The sequence below is a fragment of the Camarhynchus parvulus genome, chromosome 12, assembly GCF_901933205.1.
Source record: "Camarhynchus parvulus chromosome 12, STF_HiC, whole genome shotgun sequence".
NCBI lineage: Eukaryota > Metazoa > Chordata > Aves > Passeriformes > Thraupidae > Camarhynchus > Camarhynchus parvulus.
Window position 1 is genome coordinate 19,027,675 of NC_044582.1, and position 19,794 is coordinate 19,047,468.

The window sequence follows — 19,794 nt, forward strand, 5'->3', positions numbered from 1 at the left end:
AAGGAGCAGGAGAGCAGAACCCCAGAGCAATATTGTCACTGTGTTTTGGCCGCAGCTCCTTGCTGGGCAGCAGGGGAGGTGCCACACGGCAGGCTCTGTAACTCATCAAATCAATTAGCTCCTTTGTCTGCGGGAGGAGGCGTCAGCCAGACACAAATTAAAGGAGCGGGCAGTAAGATATTCTGCTCGGAGAGGAGCTGTCCTATTTTCTCATGCTAATGACAGGCTCTGAAATCTGTGCACAACTTAGCTCGTTATTAGAACTAATTGGTGCCAGGCATTCCATCCTCTCTGATAGGGCTAACCATGGGGATGAAATTTTCTGAGTTAATGAACCAGAGAATGGATTAAGAACTTTCAAAGTGCAGTTCATATCTCAGCTTAATTGGAAGGAGTATATTAGTTGGCTTTTTTTATGGATACAAAGGAAAGCTGTGTTTTGGGGAGGAAAAGCACAGGCACAAATGCCTTCCCTGCCGCTGGGGAGCTGGGGATTCCTCATTTCAGTGCGGCAGAGCTGTGACATTTGAAGGCAGCTCTTTCCCCAGCCCTGGGAGCCTGAGGAGGGATGGAAATGGGATTGATTCCGTGCATGCAGCACTCGCTGCTCCTCCTGTGCAAGGCCCTGTGAGCAGAGACCAATTAGTACCATCCTGTAGGTTCCTTGTGGGTTTTTTCTGCTACCTCTCCATTTGTTCCTGCCTGGCCTTACAGTGCACAAGCCACTGTGTAACTCCCCAGAGAGCTGGAGCCACAAAATTTGTGAACTTGGGCTTACTTTGACTGGGAATTGAAATAACCCCAGTTACAGGGACAAGAACCCTGGTAAATCACCCAAAAAGTCCATGCAATGTGTGTTACTCCTTCAACTCCACTTGGAAGTGCTTCCTGCTGGAAACTAAAGTGACCTCAACTAAGTTATAAATGCACCTAATGGAGTACTTTGGTCAGTGTTACCTATTTGTATACTACTTGTCTACTCATAGTTTATTTGGCTCAAGCAGAAAGTTAGTTTATCAAAGGCCATGCAAAAGGCAGGAACTTCTGGGGAACATCTGGTTTATGTGAGGGTAACTGGGAATAACGAGGTGAAGTGGGCTGTCCCTTCAGTTTTGGAAGTTCTGTGAGCACACAAAAGGTTTTGTATTTCACGTGCTTAAAACATACTTGGGCTAACTGGGAATATTGCAGTTGAAGTTTTTTTAATCCTAATTCCTCTGCAAACTGGGATTGGATTTATGGGTGGCCCTGAGGGGCCCTCACAGCGCTGCAGGGATGGCACAGCAGGGGTGAGGGTTGACACCTTCTCCCCATCCCCACCGTGGTAGGCAAGGACGAGAGGACACAGACGGAATCTGTGCCAGGGGACGCTCAGGTTGGACATCAAGAGGAATTTCTTCATGGAAAGGGTGGTCAGGTGTTGGAAGGGGCTGCCCAGGGTGGTGGAGGAGTCGCTATCCCTGGAGGTGTCCAAGGAACGACTGTACATGGTGACAAGGTGGTGCTGGACTCGATGACCTTGGGGGTTTTCCCCAACCCAATGGAGCCTGTGGTGGAGAGGGCAGAGCCTGCTCCATGGCAGGGTCAGGGGGTGTCACCACTGCCCACCCTGCTCCATGGCGGGATTGGGGTGACACAGCCCTCCTCACCACACCCAACATGGTGGGATCAGGAGGGACACATCCTTCTCACCACACCCAGTATGGTGGGATCAGGAGGGACACATCCTTCTCACCACACCCAGTATGGTGGGCTCAAGGGTGTCCCCACTGCCCACCCTGCTCCATGGCGAGATTGGGGTGACACAGCCCTCCTCACCGCACCCAACATGGCGGCTCAGGTGTCACACCCTCCTCACCACACCCAACATGGCGGCCCCGCCCCGCCCTGTCCCGCCGCGGGTCCTCCGGCCGCCAGGGGGCGCTGCGGGTTGGGGCGGGGCCGGCGGGGCCGGGTGACCGCGGCGTCACGTGAGGGCGGCGGGGGAGCCGGGCCCGGACGAGCGCGGCTGTCCCGGAGCGGCGGAGAGCAGCGCCCGGCGCGGCCCAGCGCGGCTCGGCACCGCACAGCCCGGCACAGCCCGGCCCGCAGCGTCCCGGCCCGCCGGAGCCATCGCCCGGCCCGACCCGCAGCGCCCCCGGCCCGCCCGCCCGCCGCCACGATGCTGGCGCTGCTGTCCCGGCTGCTCGACTGGTTCCGCTCGCTCTTCTGGAAGGAGGAGATGGAGCTGACCCTGGTGGGGCTGCAGTACTCGGGCAAGACCACCTTCGTCAACGTCATCGCGGTGAGCGGGGCGGGTGGGGGCTGCGCCGGGCCGGGCCGGGCCGGGCCTCGGGGATGGAGCCGGGCCGGGCCTCCCGCGGGGATGGAGCCGGGCCGGGCCTCGGGGATGGAGCCGGGCCGCGGGGATGGAGCCGGGCCGGGCCTCGGGGATGGAGCCGGGCCGGGCCGCGGGGATGGAGCCGGGCCGGGCCGCGGGGAGCAGCGTGGGAGCCCTCGCTGGGGGGGTGGCTGAGCCTCGGGGGCTGCCGTGCCCCCGTAAATCTTTGAGGACACGCGGAGCCATCGATCCCCCAGCAGGGTCGGCCCACAGCGGGCTCTGAAGGCGCCTTTCAGTCAGGGTGTCGGTGTGGCGGGGCTCTGTTAGCAAAGGTGGAGATAACATTGTGTGTCTTCAGCTGGCGCCTCCCTTTGACTGCTTTTCTGCAGTCCTAAATCACTTAAGTGTTAGCACCCACTCACGGTTCTCCTCTCGAATATTTGCTTATCGATTGCTGGAACCCATATCAAATAATCTCCTTTCTCTTAAGGTGTAACTTACCTAAGAAGTACAGCTCACAAGCCAATCAGCAGCCCATTAGCACTGAGGCCTGCTGATCTGGTGATGTGCCTGGAGCAGGTAAAGGAAGGGTGTGGGAATACTCCTACACGAAGCTTTTCCATTGTTGAACAAGATAAAGAGTGGCTTTGCCTAAATGGCGTGTTCAGCTTCATCAGTGTCCTGCTCTGCTGATGTATGGGGTGGAAAACGTTCCAGGAGACAAGCTGGACTTTGGCAGCTCCTGAAATGGGCAGCCAGGGTGTCTTGGTTTTTCAGGGAGCGTGAGTGACCTGAGTGCAGTGCGCCTAGAATGAGAAAGCTGATATCTCCAGCTTTAGAGTGAGCACACCTTCAGCTTGTCTCTTGATTTTTGAGGCTGTGTCCTTAGCACCATGGAATACTTATTTATTTAAGTGCCAGTTGCATGAGTTAGTGTCTGGGAAAAGGACTTTCATTCTCTTGCAGTTATGCATCATCCTTGCACACTGACAAACATCCTGACAAACCATAACCAAGCCCTCGTGTAGCTCAGGTGTGAGCAGTCAGTGGGCTCCTGATAATCGTGGGTTACTTCATGAAAGGTAACTTCTCTGGCTTGTTGTCAGCTAAAAGTTGCTGGAGTAACCCAGGAATGCCAGGGACCTTTTCTTTCACACTTTGACACTACATCTGGGCTTGGATTTGTAGAAATGGAGCTCTGAGAGTGTTGTACAGGCTCAATCTGTGTCTGCTGAGCTGGTACTGTTTGGAGTGTTTCTGCAGCTGGGGGCTCTGGGGAAGCTTTTCATCCTCTGGAGTCCTCCTGGTGATGGCACTTGACAAAAAAATGCTTTGCCTCTATGTAGTAGCCGCAGCACGAGTTTGGGGAGTTACCTGTGAAACTCGCTGCAGGTATGCGCAGCAGTCAGAGCTGTAGTAGCTGCACATCAGTTGAGTCCATCTAAGTTGTCTCCAGTGGGAGAAGTTTCCCCAAGTAAAGCTGGAGTCTGTTTCCAGCCTCCTCTGCGGGGGTTGAATCTTGCACGGTTTCAACCACATGTTAGGATCACACCCAGGCATTTATCTGAGTGAGTGCCATTCAGGGAGCCTTGCAAAACCCCGGGCAGGGAGGAAGCTGCTGAGTGTGCTGACACAGCCTCCTTAGCTGGTTTAGTTTGGAAGCATCAGGTCACATTTCTGAAGTGTTTAATTAGGAAATCTGGTGAGTCTTTACACAAAAAAGCAGAGGGAAAGGGTTTGCCCAGGTCTGTATTATTGGTTTAAACAAAATAATGGCATAAACTTCAGTTTCCAGTGCAAAATCACTTTTTAGAGCAGTGCGGTCCATGGCATGCAGAGCTGTTTTCTTATTTGCTTCCTTGACTGACTTTAGTTCAGAGTCTGCATCTGGGGATGAGTGCAGGAAAAGAACAAGTGCTCTCTGCAGGCCAGTTAATGGTTTGGGTGGATGAGGCTGTTGGGATTCCTCAAAACTGAAATGAAAGGAATGACACAGCAAGATGTCCTGTAGGACAGCTCTAAAGGCTGGAGTGCACACCAGGAGCTTGGTGTGGCTCAGAAGGTTGTGTGCTGCCTAACAAAGGGCTGCTGCCAGTCTGGAACAGTGACTTTAATCCAATATAAATGTCTAGTGAAATCTGTGCCCATCCAATCAGGCATATGGAACTAGAGGGAGAACTCAACCAGTTACACAGGGAAGCTGGTACAAGGCCTGACTGCTGCTGAAGTGGACAGGCCACAAGAGGCAGACAGTCCAGTTCTAGAATAATCCTTTTCTAGATTGGTGGTGGGTTTTGATCATGTTTATTCCTCCAGTGTAAACAAACACTTGATTTGTAATCAGGCTAAACAAGGGCCTGGAGAGAGGGCAAGAGGGAATGGATTTGAACTGAGAGATGGAAAGGTTAGATTAGATATTAGGGATAAATCCTTCCCAGTGGGGGTGGGCAGGCCCTGGCACAGGTGCCCAGAGCAGCTGGGGCTGCCCCTGGATCCCTGGCAGTGCCCAAGAGCAGCTTGGACAGGGTTTGGAGCAACCTGGGATAGTGGAAGGTGTCCTTGTTATGGCAGGGGTGGCACTGGGTGGGCTTGAATGTCCCTTCTAACCCCAACCCTCCTGTGTTCAGTTTGATTAGGAGGTTTAAAGCCCGTTAGCAGTGAAATCTCGTTAGAGCTGGATTCAGCTAATGCAGCTTCTGCTTTTCTAAGGCTCTGCATTAGTCACTGTCTCTAATTAGATATTAAGCATAAGTTTTCCATGTGTGTGAGTAAACTTGCTCACAAGGGAGGATATCATTTCTTCCTGGTCCTAATTTCCCTAATGTGGATGGCCTGTGGCTCTTATTCAGAGAAACTGCATGTCATCCCGGGATCGCATCTGGAATTGTCGGCTCCTGAGCCAAGCCCTGGAAATGCCCATTATTTACAGCCTCTGCAGGATCTGGTGGTGTTTGCAGCTCGTGGCCATTCCCTCCTTCCCTCACTCTGGCAGCTGGAGCTGGGAGCCGTGGCTGTGCTGCTGTGGGGAGCACGAAGGGCTGCTGGGGCCGTGTGAGGCCACTGAAACACGACTCAAGTAAGCTGAGCCTGCCCACGGCCCTGCAGGCGTGCAGCCGGGGGACAACAACGGGGCACTCCTGCAGGTGGGGGACAACGGGGCACTCCTGCAGCGGGGGAACAATGGGGCACCCACCCCTGCAGCTGGGGAATGGGGCATCCCTGCAGCCAGGGAACAACGGGGCACCCACCCCTGCAGCCGGGGAACAACGGGGCACCCACCCCTGCAGCCAGGGGACAATGGGGCACCCACCCCTGCAGCCGGGGGACAACGGGGCACCCACCCCTGCAGCCGGGGGACAACGGGGCACCCACCCCTGCAACCGGGGAACAACGGGGCACCCACCCCTGCAGCTGGGGAATGGGGCATCCCTGCAGCCTCCACAGCCTATTGCATGGAATGGTGGCATGTGCTGGTGTTTCTGTAGAAGTATTTTCTGATGCCTGGAAGGTTGATCCTTGATCCAGGTGTTTGGCACTGAAGCTCATTAGCTTGATAGTCAGTGAGCAGAGGTCTGGAGGAGTGGGAGAAGTTGGACTTTTCTGATAGGGTTATCAGGTTCAGGAGCTAAATTCAACCTGTTTGTGGTGACAGTGTAAATAAGGTTCCTCTTTAGGATTTGTGTCAGAGCCTGAATTAGTGTGGTTGGTTTTTTAACTTTGGAGTATCTGGCAAGTGTTGGAATGAGACTGTGGTTTCTAGAGAGAGGCAATTCCTGAAGTGCCTCTCAAGGAAAGATTCGTTTGGCCAGCTGGGAGCTGCAACTTCCTTCTGTTCTCATGGCTGTTAGAAGTAACTTTGACTTGAAGAAGTCACACCACAGAAGTGCAGGAAAATGTTGCTCTAAAGAGCTCCACTGCTGTTTTGATGCCTTTTGAACCACCCAGGTAGGCCGTAAGTCCCGTGTGTTGTTACTCCATACACACTGTGGCTAAGGGAGAAGGCTGATAAAATTTGAAGTATTTCTTAATGGCAGAAGTCTCTTGAAATGCATTGCATCACTTCATTAGCTAATAAAGCTCCTAGGAGGTGACTCAGACCCTTTCTTTGAGGTCCTGCTTGCTGTACCCCAGATGGGCTAAAACAGGTGACTGAAATCAAATCTCCTTTTTCCATCTTGGTACTGAATTCCTGTAGAGCACTTTGTAAGCAATGGCAGAGCTTTAACTAGTAGCATCTGGATAAGGACACTTCCTTGGCTATCAGAAACATGAAATGTCCTGAGCTCTTACATGACTGCCTTCTAGACAGACATATGCCTTCTTTATGGTTGATATTTGCTAAGCAGTCCATGTGCTTTTAGATATTCAGTTAAACTCAGGGCTAGGGAAATAAAAATGTCTTTTCTTGTCATATACCACTGTTTTGGTTTCTGCAGGAATCATTCCTGGAAGTGCTGTTGGGAAGCCTTTCAGGCATTGAAGTTTCTAATCTGAGGTTCAGGCTTCTGATCATGATCACAAGTGGCTGGAATGCTGAAGTATTTCCTAAAGAAGGAAGCTGGACTGTAGAAAGGTGATTTGTCCATTTATGAGGCACTGCTTGGTTGAGGCTATGAGTGTTGCAGAGGAGGCTTAGTGTAGGGGTAGCTTGATATAATGCTAAAATTGCACTGCTTTTTAAATAATTTTTTAAGAAGACATTTTGGAGACATGCAGCATATTTTCTTAGTGCGAAAAGAAAGAAATTTTTAGGGATGAACAGCAGGGTTTAGTGTAATATTCTGGTTCAGGTGGATTGGGAGTGTCCTGGCTGGATTCCATAATCCAGTGGTGTTGTTTCCTAGTTGGTTAAGCTTGTTTGTGATCTCATCTAGCTGGATGAAAAGTATTATGATTAAAGATAAAGCAATCTTTCCTGTGTGATAGCAAAATCTGTATGAAGAAATTGGTCCTGTAACAGTAGTGAATCATGTCAGCTTTATGAGATGCAAACTAAAGGCTGCCCTGACCTTCTCTGATGATACAAAGAATGTCCTTGTGCAGGCTGTGGAATCAGAATCAAGCGCTTAGGGGGCTGCCAGTCCCTAGAGCTGTCCAAGGCCAGGCTAGACAGGGCTTGGAGCAATCCGGGGTAGTGGAAGGTGCCCCTGCCCATGGCAGGGGGTGGAACTGGATGGGCTGTGAGGTTCCTCCCAAGTGAAACCACTCTACTATTCCATAACTCCCTGGAATTTGAGTTTCTGGCTGTAGCTTATGGTTTTGGAGAGGCAGATGAAGAAACCCAAATGTGTTTTGTTTGGTTTATGCTTTGACTCAAGACAACTGGAAATGGTAGGTTTAATAAGGTTGTTGTAAAATTAATTAAATTATAGAAGAGACAGAACTTGCATCCTTTATACACTTCTGGAATGTTAGGGGATGACAAGTTATCACTTGTCCAAAGTTTTCCTCTGGGAAATGAACTGCACCTGTAGCTGGCTTGTTCAGAAATGCTGCAGTCTGTGATTTAGTGCTGCCACTGACATAAGGTGAGCTGAACCCAAACTGGTCCATGCAATAAAGTCCCTTAGTTCAGTCTGGATGCAGTTTTGCTGCTTTGAATAATAAGTACTCATCCGAGTAAGTGGGTTCATGCTGCACTAAAATCTCATGTTTGGGTTCTCTGGAAGCTTTGGAGAGAGCAGCTTTCAAACCAGGAGGCTGAAGGATTAGTTCTGGGGGTTCTTGGTGCATGTGGCCTCTGTTTAGTCTCCCTGGCCCTTATCTCCCACAGGCTTGGAGTTCACTTTGTTTGGTGACCTTCGGTTTGTGCTGGTGCTGTGTGGTCTGTGTGACCTCGGGGCTGAGGCCTCCAGCAGAATCCCTGCTGGGACAGCTCCTGCCCTTCCAGGAGCCCTGCAGGGAGCTCAGGGGCTGCCTGCTGGGGTGGGCTCCAGTGCTGAAAACAAGGCTGCTGTCCTTGATGCGCGTTTGAGCGGTGCTGCTGTGTGTGACAACAGCCAAAGGCTTTCCCATCGGGAATTGAAAATATTGCTGTGCATATCAAACTTGTTTTAAAGCTGATGTTTCAGGAGAAAGCATCTTATTGTGAGTACACAGTCATAGCACCGAGTACTTTGCTCTGGGAGGGAAGGCTGATTCAAACCAAGTGACTGCTAGTAAAAGTATGTTCCTTTTGTGCTGCTCTTCGAGTAGCTTTTGCATATGAATACTCTAAGTTGAAGCTGAATTCCTGGCTTTTTTCCTCTGAGGAGGTAGTAAACAAAAGCTCTCTAAATTCTGAGTGTAGAGAACAGTTTCTGGGCCAAGGCAGTTGAATGTGGTAGCAGAATCCATCAAAGGAGATCACTGTCTGCTGCTAAATTCCTTTAAATCGTTTTAACCAATTTTTGACCTGTCTTAAAAGAGAAGGGGACTTCCAATAGCTTTCTCTGGGTCCAGTGAGCAGAGGAACACCCACACTCGCGTCAGGGGAAGGTCTTTCAAATGAAGACCTGAGCTGACCCATGTGTTCGTGTCAGCTCTGGATCATCCCTCTGCAAAGCAGAGAACAGCTGAAACTCAACTGAGCAACTGCAGGTTTAAGGGTTTGAGGTTTTAAGCAAGTCAAAACAAGTTAGGGGATGTGCAGTGTGGGTAGTGAGCACTTGGGAAGGAATCAGATGCAGCAGCTTTCCTGAAGATTCTGTAAAAGTTTCCCTGTGGTGGGTCACAGTAATTTCAACATTAAATTAAAGATGTGGCAAATGAAGTGCTGCTCCAATCTGCAGGAATCTGTGTCCTGAAAGAGCAGTGGGAGAACATGAAATGGGTACTGCAATTAGTGGGATGACTGGCACAGGGAGTGCTGCAAGGGAGGGCTGTAAACTCCTCACAGGGATGGGCAGGGAGTGTTTGGGCAGCCTAGAGCTTGATGAGGGTCACGATAAGGTGGTTTATGGGTAGGAATCAGGCCAAAAAGGCAGATATCCTGGTGGGAGTCTCTTCTAGACCACCCAGCCCAGGATGAAGAGGCACCAAAATCCTTCTTAAGCTGCTGGGAGAAGTCTCACTGTGGCTAGGCCTTGTTCTCATAGGACACCTCAGCTTCCCACATGTCTGCTGGAAATAAACCCAGCAGGGAGGTGATGAGTCCAGGAGGTTCCTGGAATGTGTGTTCCTATTGATAAGAACAGCTCTCGAGAGAAGGATCTGGAAGGATCTGAGTGGGAATAGTTGGCAGCATCTGGGATAAGGCTCAGCAGCACAGAGATGGAGGCTCAGGGAGTGCTTGGGAGACGCTGGGATAGGAGCTGTGGGTGTGGGGTGTGACTGTGGAGGCAGGAATGTGGAGGCAGGAATGCTGTGGTGCTTGAGCAACTGGCAAGTGACCCTTCAGAGGCAAGATTGGTTGGAGGAGCTGAACTGAGCTGCCCCAGGCGTGGCAGCACGGCTGACCATGGGCTCTGAGCCGTGCTGGCCACTCTGGCTGCAATGGGCAGCACAGGCCCTGGCATTTCGGGCAGGAATGGGCAGCTCCTGGGCTGGCATTCCCATTGGGCACCCACCCTGCCACACTGAAAGGGGCAAAGTGGCTTCTGAAGCAGTGCTACAGGGCCTGACCCAAGCTCCTTGTGCAGCCCTGGTCCTGCTGCCCACACTGTTCCTGATACAAGCCAGGGGCCCTTGTCCTTCATGGCCACCTGGTCAGGCTCAGTTGCTCCTTGCAGCCTGTGGGCAGTCAGGCCCTAACTCTGGGGTGGTGTGTCTGCTTCAGAGATCCCAAAAGGCTTTGAACCCCAGGGAACTCTCTGGTGGTGTCAGGGGGGTGATGCAGACTTTGCTGCTGTGATACCAAACCCTAATTAAACAACTGAATGCTTTGGGATCAACCCTAATTTTTCCAAATGTGCTTGACTGTCTGGTTCTATTACACATAATGGATGTAGTGAGCTTCATAATGGCCACTGTGGCTGATTCACCTTCTGCCAAACAGCCAAGGGAGAAATCTGTAGTAGTGTTGAAAACTCTTGTTATGGCTGCAGGAGCTAGTTGGGAACTTGGCTCTCAAGCTGCTGCAGATGGAAGTGTTACAGACAGTAAAACATCTGCCACTGGAGAAGCTCTCCAGTGCAGTGCTGTTTGCAGCACTTCTGTCCCAGCTGGGAGTGATGCTGGAAACAAGCTCAGATCCTCTGGAGCTGCATTTGCCACTGCTGCACACGTTGCACACTGGCCCTGCAGGAAGCTGACCCAGCAGGTCCTTCCACTTTGCAGCCTTTCCCACTCCTCAGGGAGCCACCCCATACCTGTGGGTTGGAGGCTTCCTCCACAGGAGTGATTTATTGCTGCAAAGGCTGGCCAGAGAGCAGCTTGCATCACAGGGAGCCCTTCTGGATATTGCTAGCTCCCAGGTAACTGGGGGATCCCCACAGGCAGGCCTTGGCTCCAGCAGTAGGTGAATGGCTTCTTCCTCCCCTTGCCCTGGCTGTCCATCTGCTAAGCTGTGCAAAGCACTTTCCCAGGTGACTTTGCTCCCCTGGCTGCCTCAAGGCTTGAAAAACGATTTCAGTGCTTGTAAGAAATGAGTTGTCTGACTTCACACAAGCTCCAGTACACATGGATTTAACATCCACGACTTCTTGGCCGTAAAACCTTCAGTTGGAAGGTGAATGGTTAGAAAAAGCTTGTGATATTTTACTATGTAAACCAGTTGTGTCAGATAAGTACTAAATTTAATTTCCTCTTTTTTTCTTTTTTCCAGTCAGGTCAATTCAGTGAAGATATGATTCCTACTGTGGGTTTCAACATGAGGAAAGTTACAAAGGGTAATGTTACAATAAAGGTATGTTGCCATTGTTGACTGTTTTCTTTAGGTTCTAGTTTGAAATTTACATGTTTGCTCTGTTTTGCTTCCAGCCTTGAGGCAAATATAGAACACTGAAGAGGCTCAGCTAAATCTGTCGAGTAGCTTAAGAAGACATTTATGTTTATTTATGGAGTTTCTGAAATGAGAATCTGTGTGTGATTCCCAGGTTCATGGACTAGTTAAAGCACTGTTGTGATAATGTTGTCTGGCTTAGATCTGGGTGTTTGAGACCCAGAGATGCTGCTTTGCTGCTCATCAGTTTGCTTAAGGGAAGGATTTTTAACTGAATACATTGTATTTTCTTGTGTAGCTCAGTATGTAACCTTCATACACGGATGTTGTTACATCTGGTGCGAGGTGCTCCAGTTTGCACCTCCTGCTGTTGGGCCCTGAGCTCTGAGCAGCTGTGCAGGGGATTATTCCTGTTTTAGCATGGGAGGGGTCAAGCAGCTGCCTAAGGAGAAAGGAAAAACTGTAGTGATTTCTTGTCTTATCTTTGCCTGACATGTTTAAACACAGTGCATGGCTAAATTGTCTTTCTCCCCTTGCCTTAAGATTTGGGATATAGGAGGGCAGCCCCGGTTCCGGAGCATGTGGGAGCGATATTGCAGAGGAGTTAATGCTATTGTGTAAGTGTCCTTCCTTCAGCTCTGCTTCCTTCACACGGGCTTCTCTGCTCTGGGAGCCTCCCTAACACTGCATGCCTCACTCTGTAGTTCTCCTTGTGGTTCTGAACCTGCACTGCAACCACACTGACCTTGTTCACCCTTCAGTTCAGGGCTCAGGATGGGTTATTTTATCAGGGTCTGATCTGGAGTACCAACTCCTCCCTGTCTGAACTGGGTGGCAGTGCTAACTCAAAGCATCTTCCTTCTGCTCTGGTCTTAGAATATTTTTTTTGAAAGAACTAAATTCTTTGCTCAGAAGTCCTAGCTTTGTTGAATGCCTTGTTGAATATGCCCAAACCTGGGCGGTGTAGAGGAAAGAGTGAGTCTGCAGGAGCTCAGTATCACTGACCTAACCTGAAATTCTCTTTAAAGCTACATGGTAGATGCTGCAGATCGTGACAAAATAGAAGCCTCTCGGAATGAGCTGCACAATCTTCTAGATAAGCCCCAGTTACAAGGAATCCCTGTAAGTAACATCACCTTAAACACCATTAAATGTCTCTGAGGAATGTGCGTCACTTGGGCAGCTCTGAAGTCTGCCTTGAACTCTGAATTATAAGGCCTAACCTTACTGGTCAGTATAAGCATGGGCAGTGCCTGCCCCCAGTGCCTTAAACCAGTTTTTGATCTTCAGTGGTGTTATTTCACTCAGTGCTCCCAAAACATAATAAATACAATTGAAGCAGTAGTTTAGATGATTCCACAGTTCCAGTTTGTGCTATTGACTAAAGGTTAACCACAATGTAGTACAGAAGTGTAGAGTTAAGTTTGGGGAATCTCAATGAGTGTGCTGCAAATGTTCTCAGATTTATCAGCTGATGTATTCTCTTGCTTGCTCTTTGCACAGAACAGTTTATTTGTACCCCCTCTTTCCCTGTGACTAGGTCAGTCTTCTTTCTTGCTCTGGTTTAACTGTGCATATCTCATTCCATTAGATTTTATAGGCAGATGCACACTGCTCATGAGACTCCCTTGAAGTTTGTTGGTTTTCTGGTTTTGGTTGGGGTTTTTGTCTGTTTGTTTGGGGTTTTTAAAAGCAAAGCAACAGCCATTTCTTTCTCTGGATTTCAGGTTCTAGTACTTGGAAATAAGAGAGACCTTCCTAATGCTTTGGATGAGAAACAGCTAATTGAAAAGATGTAAGTCTACCCCTTGCTAAGAAACATTTCTCTTCCTCAATAAATTCATGTACATAGGGTTGTTATTAGATCAGGAAGCTTGCATTTATGAGTGGAAAACCCAGCAACAGCAGGTAACTGAATATTGTACAGAACAAGTTGTGTGGGGAAGGGGAAGAGGAGCAGCTCAGACTGTCAGTAAGAGCCCTTGTGTCAGTGAAATGTGTGCTGACCTGTTCTCTCTTTCCTAGGAATCTTGCTGCTATTCAGGACAGAGAAATCTGCTGCTACTCAATTTCTTGCAAAGAGAAAGATAATATAGGTAACTATTAACCCAAACCACTGAGAATGATAAAGTGCTGTCAGAGGATGGACTGGGGGGATTTTAAGTTCTTAAACAAACTTCCTGTCTTCAGGAAACCAGGAACAAATCAAAGACCAGTGTGTGAGTGCATGGGTTAAATTCAGTAAAACTTCTGATGGCAGTGAGGAAACCTGACTGGTGTTAAAGTTTTAGGGGTTGTAGTTACCAAAAATGCCAGTCCCTGTGAAATCTGCTCCTTTCTTCAGTCAGTTTGCAGGAAAGAGCTGGCTAGTCCATTGGCTGGGCCTGAATGATTTTATACTTCTGTCAGGTGCTCTCACCTCTGCCTCACTTGGGCAGGATGCCAAATACTTGCAGCAAGTTTTTTCTCAAGTTTATTCCCCAAGATTATTTCCCTTGAAATAATCACCTTCCCTTGCTGTGTTATCAAAGCAATTTGTGTTGTGGCATCTGCCAGTCCCCTGCAGCCAAACAGTGCCTTTTTCTGGCACAGACATCATATGCCTCAGAACTTGAGGAGTTCAGAGCAGAAACCATGTCCTGTAATCTCTGGTATTTGCCATAAGCTTTGTGAGTAAACTGAGTCATCTCAGCTGAGTGAAAACAGAATTTAACAACACTTTCCACCCTTTTCCTGATGCCTTCCATGGCTGCCATGGGATTAACGCTGTTGCATTGCCAGGGTCACAGGAGTTTGCTGGTGAGGAAACGTCAGGGTGATGTTCCCAGGAGAAACTCTAAAGGATACCAGGATGGCTTTATAGGGGAAAAAGCTTCTTTCTAGGAAAACAGAATAGTCTGTGGATCAGTTGTGGCTTCCAAGAAGCCTCTGTCACCTTAGCATCAGTTAAATGTTCAGACATGCTGGATGGAAGCAGAGACTCCCTTCTCTGGAGATCCACACAAGACTTAACACGAGGGAAAGGCAGGGCCTTTCCCTTCCTAGGAGAGCCTCTTCCAGCAGAGAGGAGCACGATGCCTTGTACCACAGGGCTAAACCAGCTTTGTTCTCATCAGGGTGGGAGCTGCAGGCTGGCTGAACAGAGCAGTGCTGATCTAAAAATAATTATTGGAGCCACAGTGAAGTGTCCCATGAAGGAATATCTTATTCCTAGAAATGGACTGAACTGAGGAACCAGGATGTGTGGGGCAGTGCCTGTCATTGTTACCTAAAGGATACTGAACAGTTACAGGATCAAAGCACGGACAGCAAACATCCAGAAAATCATTGTGTTCATCTGCTCTGGGCCATCCTCTAGAGAAGGGCTGGGATATTCCTGTCCTGTGTTTGGGACACTGGAATACCAAAGCCTTATCACATACCAGTACAGACACTTGAATGTGGAACTTCTCTTCTCTCTCCCTGTAGATATCACGCTTCAGTGGCTTATTCAGCATTCAAAATCTAGAAGAAGCTGAAGTCTTCCTGGAATCTCCAGTACCAGTTGGCCATAATCTCAATTGTCCACTTCCCTCCATAATGAGATACTACCCCAAAATCCTGTATCAAGAATCTGCCTTTTCACGGTTCATTTCTCATGTGCACTGCTGAAGACTTGTATTCCTATTCTGTCACAAAACAACTAGAGTTGTCATGATAAAGTCAGCACAAATATTTATTTTACAACCATCTGTGGTGGGAGGGTTGTCGGGGGGGCTTTTTAAAGAAATATCTCTACCATGTTAACTACGATGGTACACTCTGTTCTGGTTTTTCAGGGCCAGGTTTTTATATGATTTTCAGCAAGTGTTTTATTTCTAGTGTTTAGTGGCTTGAAGATGCCGATGCTTGACAGCATTAAGATTCTGTAAGATGCCACATACAGTAGTTAGAAAACATTTAAGCGTGAATTGTGGGATACTGATTGATCTCACAGATGCATGTGATGTGTGTATGTAAGCAGAGAAATGGAAACTGTTTGCAGAGGGGAGCACAAGGCATAGATCAGCATCACTGATCTACAGCTGAGATCCTGTCACTTGAAAAAGAAAACTCTCATGATGAATTAGGAAAGTCATCTGTTTAAAATCATTCTGTTGCTTCTGTTTAACATTTATGTGGGGGATGGGAATGGACTGTTCTGTCAAACTTTCAAAAATTGGAGTATTCCAGCATGAAAACAAATCGCTAGGAACATCAGGCTGTGTTCAAATACATTTTTCTATCTCCAGATACTCGTGGTCTCTCTCTGAAACCAGAACATGCATTCTGAGCAGCTGCATGACACCCAAATTACTGATGCTCTTGTATTGAGGCAGTTGTTGACCTTTAGCACAATCTGTGTGTAATTGTCAGTGTCTCTGCTGCTCCTGGAATGGCTGGGCACAGTTTCACCTGGTGCTATGGAATACCTGGGCTATTGTGACAACTCTAGACCCGCCTGCTTTCTCGATGTAACCATGTGCAAAGCCTGTCACATGCAATGAAATGTTTTGCTGTGTCAAAGCACAAGAGAGCCAATGAATCGATCCTGTCTCTTGACTAGCTCCTGCAGCTTAGGGAAGTGTGTATAAACTCAAGACTGTAACGTTTCTGTAGCTTTACTTTCTCAGTGACTTCAGCATATTTAAAGGGACAGCCTGGTTAAGACTGGTTTGTTCATCCAGCAGTGTCAGTGTGGCTCCTCGTGTGTGCAGATCCATGTGCAGCTGCTTGTGTTGCCTCACACTGTGTGTGACTCCTCGCCTCACGTGGTTTGCATCCCTGGAGCCCCGGGCTGGGAGCAGCCTTGTCCCCTCCGTTCTGAGAGCCAGTGTTAATGCAGCCTGCCATGGCCTTACTGTCCTGTCCCAGCTCTGGCACTGCTGCACAGACACTACACGCTGCCTGCCTTCAGTCTGAAGTTACATTTTAACTTTCTGTCCCCTTTCAGTTCTCTGAAGCATGGTTTCAATTAATCCATACTCTGGTGCTGTAGAGGAGAGGGTGTATTAACTTGCTACTGTAGTCCCCAGTTCTCCAGAACTGCTACAGTTACTTTTATTTAGCAAACTTGCTTGTGCCTATCATGAGGAAACTAAACTAGAATGTGTGAATCTTTGTGGGGGACCAGGTCACTGTTTAGTTAACTGGCCTATAGCTAAACTTGATGTGTTTGGTGTTTATCTACTTCACTGCTTTCAGCGTTTATGGCATCCAAACACTACCAATTGTTAACCTGTGCATTACTCTCTGCATGTGAACAACTTATACAATTACTGAACTTGTAAATACGTGATTTTTTTTTATTTAGGTGGATGCATATGTTGGTTTACTGCTCTTCAGCTTTATTCAATAAACTTATGTTTTGAGGGTTGTATTGACACTTAACTGCCTGACTTGAGTTGGTGTGGCTGAAATAATGGAAAAACACAATGGGATGTTTGTCTCCTCTGCCAAAGATTCCAGTGGGGGAAGAAGGATTGGTAAATACTTGAGCTGATTTATATTCTGTGGTTCAGCTATTCCAGTGAAATGCTCACAAAACTACCTTTGAGGCCTGGGGCTTGCTCACCTTACCTGAGCAAGCTCGGATAGTCAGTCTGAGCAGATTTCAGGGCTTGTTTGTGTGTGTGAAAAGCACTGGTCAGCTGCAGGCTCTGAAGCAGGGGCAGCCTTCTGGAGCTCAGTTTTAAGGAGAGATAGAAATGCATGTGTCTGCAAGCTTGGTTCTTGTGTCAAGCCTAGAGTAAAACCTTGTTTTTCTACACAAGTGTCAGATCTTGCAGTGCCTGATCATTCACTGCCAATTAAAGCAGAAGGATTCTTATCTCAGTGGAAAGTGAGACTTTTGTTGGCTGAGGTCTTGAACAAAATCTTTGCTGTGATTTTAATCTGAAGTTTCACTGACTGTTCTTCCCAAAGGTTTTTGTTGTATTAATTTCTCTTAGGACACTGATTAATTAATAAGAGTGTCTGTCAGCATCTTCCAATTAATAGTAAGAAATTGGATGTCTTATTTCAGGCTTGTCTCCATGTAAGCTTTCAGACTTACTGAGCTGTGTCAGGTTAGTTTTTAGTCCTGAGTGCAGGTCTTTGAGCATCCTTCACGTGTAACTCAGCTGGTGGGAAGGACTAGTGACCTGTTAAAGATCCTGTGCATATTTCTTTAGGAGTTTCCTGCATGCAAAACAAGCTCCCTGCAGTTCACAATCAAAGTAAAAGGTCTCTAGACACAAATGTGAAAACAGTGTTAGTGCACTAAGCCTTGTCAGCCTGGTTGGTGTGATAGCAGCACCAGTCATTCAGTAAATCAGCTGTGGTATGGACTGGCCCACAGCTCTTTGCTTGATGTGGTATCTCAGTACCACTTTCTGTTTCTAGGTGTAAATAGCAGGGAGAGGCACAGGAACCTCCATGATGTGTGTGCTCTAAAAGGTACATTTGCAGCACTCCCCAAATGCCCCAGCTGGGTTTCACAGCTGTTGTGGCACTGCTCTGCCAGCTGCCCTTGGTTACTGCTGTGGCAGGAAGGAGCCCTCAGAGTGGCTGCACTTGTTGTGTTTCTGGGCTTGAGTAGCTTGCCAGGTACCTTTTCTTTGAAAAGGGAAATGGAGGAATTGCTTCCTTCAACAATCAACACCTTCTCAGCCTTGGACTGAAAACAGTACTCATCCGGCACTTCATGTCCAAGGTTAAATCTTTTCTGGCCTAATAAAGGTGTGGAGCCCAGCACAGGCATTAGCAGTGGTGTTTGCTGAACTTGGGTGCTGCAGCTGTGTTATAGAAATGTAATCTCACCAGGATTACTTGCCTCAGGCTCTGTAGTGAGCATGGATAGTAAAAAGAGGCTGATTAAATTTCCCATTCTCTTCACAGAAGTTGCTTTTGGGAATGCATTTTAGTTTATTGCATTTGACATCAATATAGCCATACTTATGTCACATAGTCCTGAAGCTCCCCTGATGCAGGTCTTGACTGTTGGCATGTTCAGAAAAGCAGCTCTTGTGAAAAGGCAGACACTGTGTGGTGGTGAATACCTGGGAGCTGGACAGCAGTCCTGCCTCTGGGACCTGGTGGGGTGTGGGCACTGTGTGCTGTCCTGGGTTTAAACCAGCTCTCAGCCCTTGGTGGTGGCTCTGTTCAGTGCAAGTGCTCCTGGAGCAGCAGAGATGAGATGAGCAAGGGTTGTGCTTGCCCCCACAGCTCTGCTGCAGGAGAGTTTCCTTGGGTGTCCCTGTCCTCCAGCTGCAGTGTGGCTGGTGGTTCCTTAGAGTGCAGTTACAGAGCAGGGCAGCTCCCATCACCCAGGGACAGCTGAGGGCTGGGCAGCTGCACAGAGCAGCTCCTTCCCACCACTTGGCAACAGGAAAGATGCACAAACGTGGAGCTGTTCCATCATCTGTGCAACCAATAATCCAGTTCCTCAATGATTTTTGTTTTCTCTTTGCATCTTGATGGAAACAGGTTGGAAAGATTTTGGGTGCTGACAAATCAAACTGCATAATCTTCACTTTCTGGTAGAAGTAAAGGCCAAAGAAAATGCCTTAAACAGTCTGTCTGTTGAATCTAGGAGTGTTGTGCAGGGATCTGTAATAACCTGAGGCATGGCTTAGCAGGATTATCAAGCTTTGAACTCCCTGAGGTTTCCCTTGTCGTTTGTGGCTGTGCAGTGGCACGTCCTGGTTTGCTTTGTGCAGGAACTGTGCTCCCCCCGCATGCCCACACTGCTCCCCTGCCTTGCTCCTGCACTGACCTGACAGCGTGGATCCCAAAAAGGGCTGCAGAACAGGTTTAGCTGTGTTTCTAAGGTGACATGGACAGTGAATCGTGTTAAAGGAGAAATAATGTGTGAGTGCCTGAGCTTCAGGGCTTTAGTTCCCAAAACGTGAGTGCAGAACTTGTCTCACCAGGGCATGACCCTTGAGAGAGGGCTCTGCTGCTTCGGGGCTGCAGCTGCTGATGTTCAGCATGTCTTGGTGAAACAGGGGCTTTCTCTATGTGTCACTCCAATGGCAAACACAGAATGGCACTCACAGGGGCTTTGCACATACTCTGTAAAAGGAGAAGTGAAATACTTGATGTTTTTATTTCCCTCCCAGTGGAAGGTGGGTAAGTAGACCTTTGTGCCAGGATTAGTGCCTTTTAATTATGACATGACAGGTTTTATTCTGTTAAAGGCAACATGTATCATTGTGATAATTTTGAAGTGCTTCAATAAAGTGTTGTTGAAAACCACTTTTTTGCATATTCATCTGTAGTAGGGTAGTTGATTTATTATTGTTAGAAATATCTAAGAACCCTCATTACTGAATTTAAATTTAACTACATAACTTCATCTGGAGAATGACTGTAAACCTTGTGCTCAGTGGGGGCAACTTTGAAAAGCCAGGCTGTGAAATTCCCATTCCTGATTATTTTTGTTCTGGTACTGGAAGCATTGGTAGGTCTCATTTGTGTTTCTCTCTCAAAAGACCCATTAGGTTGAACTATATTATTCAACAAACAGAGCAAATTTGTCAGTAGAGGAAGAAAAAATTGTGGTGTGTGAGATTTAAAGCTGAACTTGGTTTTCTCAAGAGTCTCAAGAGTAAGT

At 48.1% G+C, this 19,794-nt stretch overlaps 1 protein-coding gene across 1 annotated transcript; it reads left to right on the forward strand.

Moving 5' to 3' along the window:
- Positions 1-1,975: 1,975 nt before the first annotated feature.
- ARL8B (ADP ribosylation factor like GTPase 8B) lies at positions 1,976-19,436 on the forward strand. The gene is made up of 7 exons (XM_030956778.1): positions 1,976-2,284; positions 11,064-11,144; positions 11,724-11,797; positions 12,209-12,302; positions 12,908-12,975; positions 13,206-13,276; positions 14,649-19,436. Exons 1-7 carry the CDS (start codon positions 2,162-2,164, stop codon positions 14,696-14,698), a joined length of 561 nt encoding a protein of 186 aa, XP_030812638.1. The 5' UTR covers positions 1,976-2,161; the 3' UTR covers positions 14,699-19,436.
- The last annotated feature ends 358 nt before the right edge of the window (positions 19,437-19,794 follow it).

Coding starts and splice junctions, on each gene's coding strand:
- ARL8B (XM_030956778.1), top strand. CDS start 2,162: ATGCTGGCGCTGCTGTCCCGGCTGCTCGACTGGTTCCGCTCGCTCTTC. Junction 12,303..12,907: donor CCCAGTTACAAGGAATCCCT/GTAAGTAACATC, acceptor TCTGGATTTCAG/GTTCTAGTACTTGGAAATAA. Junction 13,277..14,648: donor CAAAGAGAAAGATAATATAG/GTAACTATTAAC, acceptor CTCTCCCTGTAG/ATATCACGCTTCAGTGGCTT.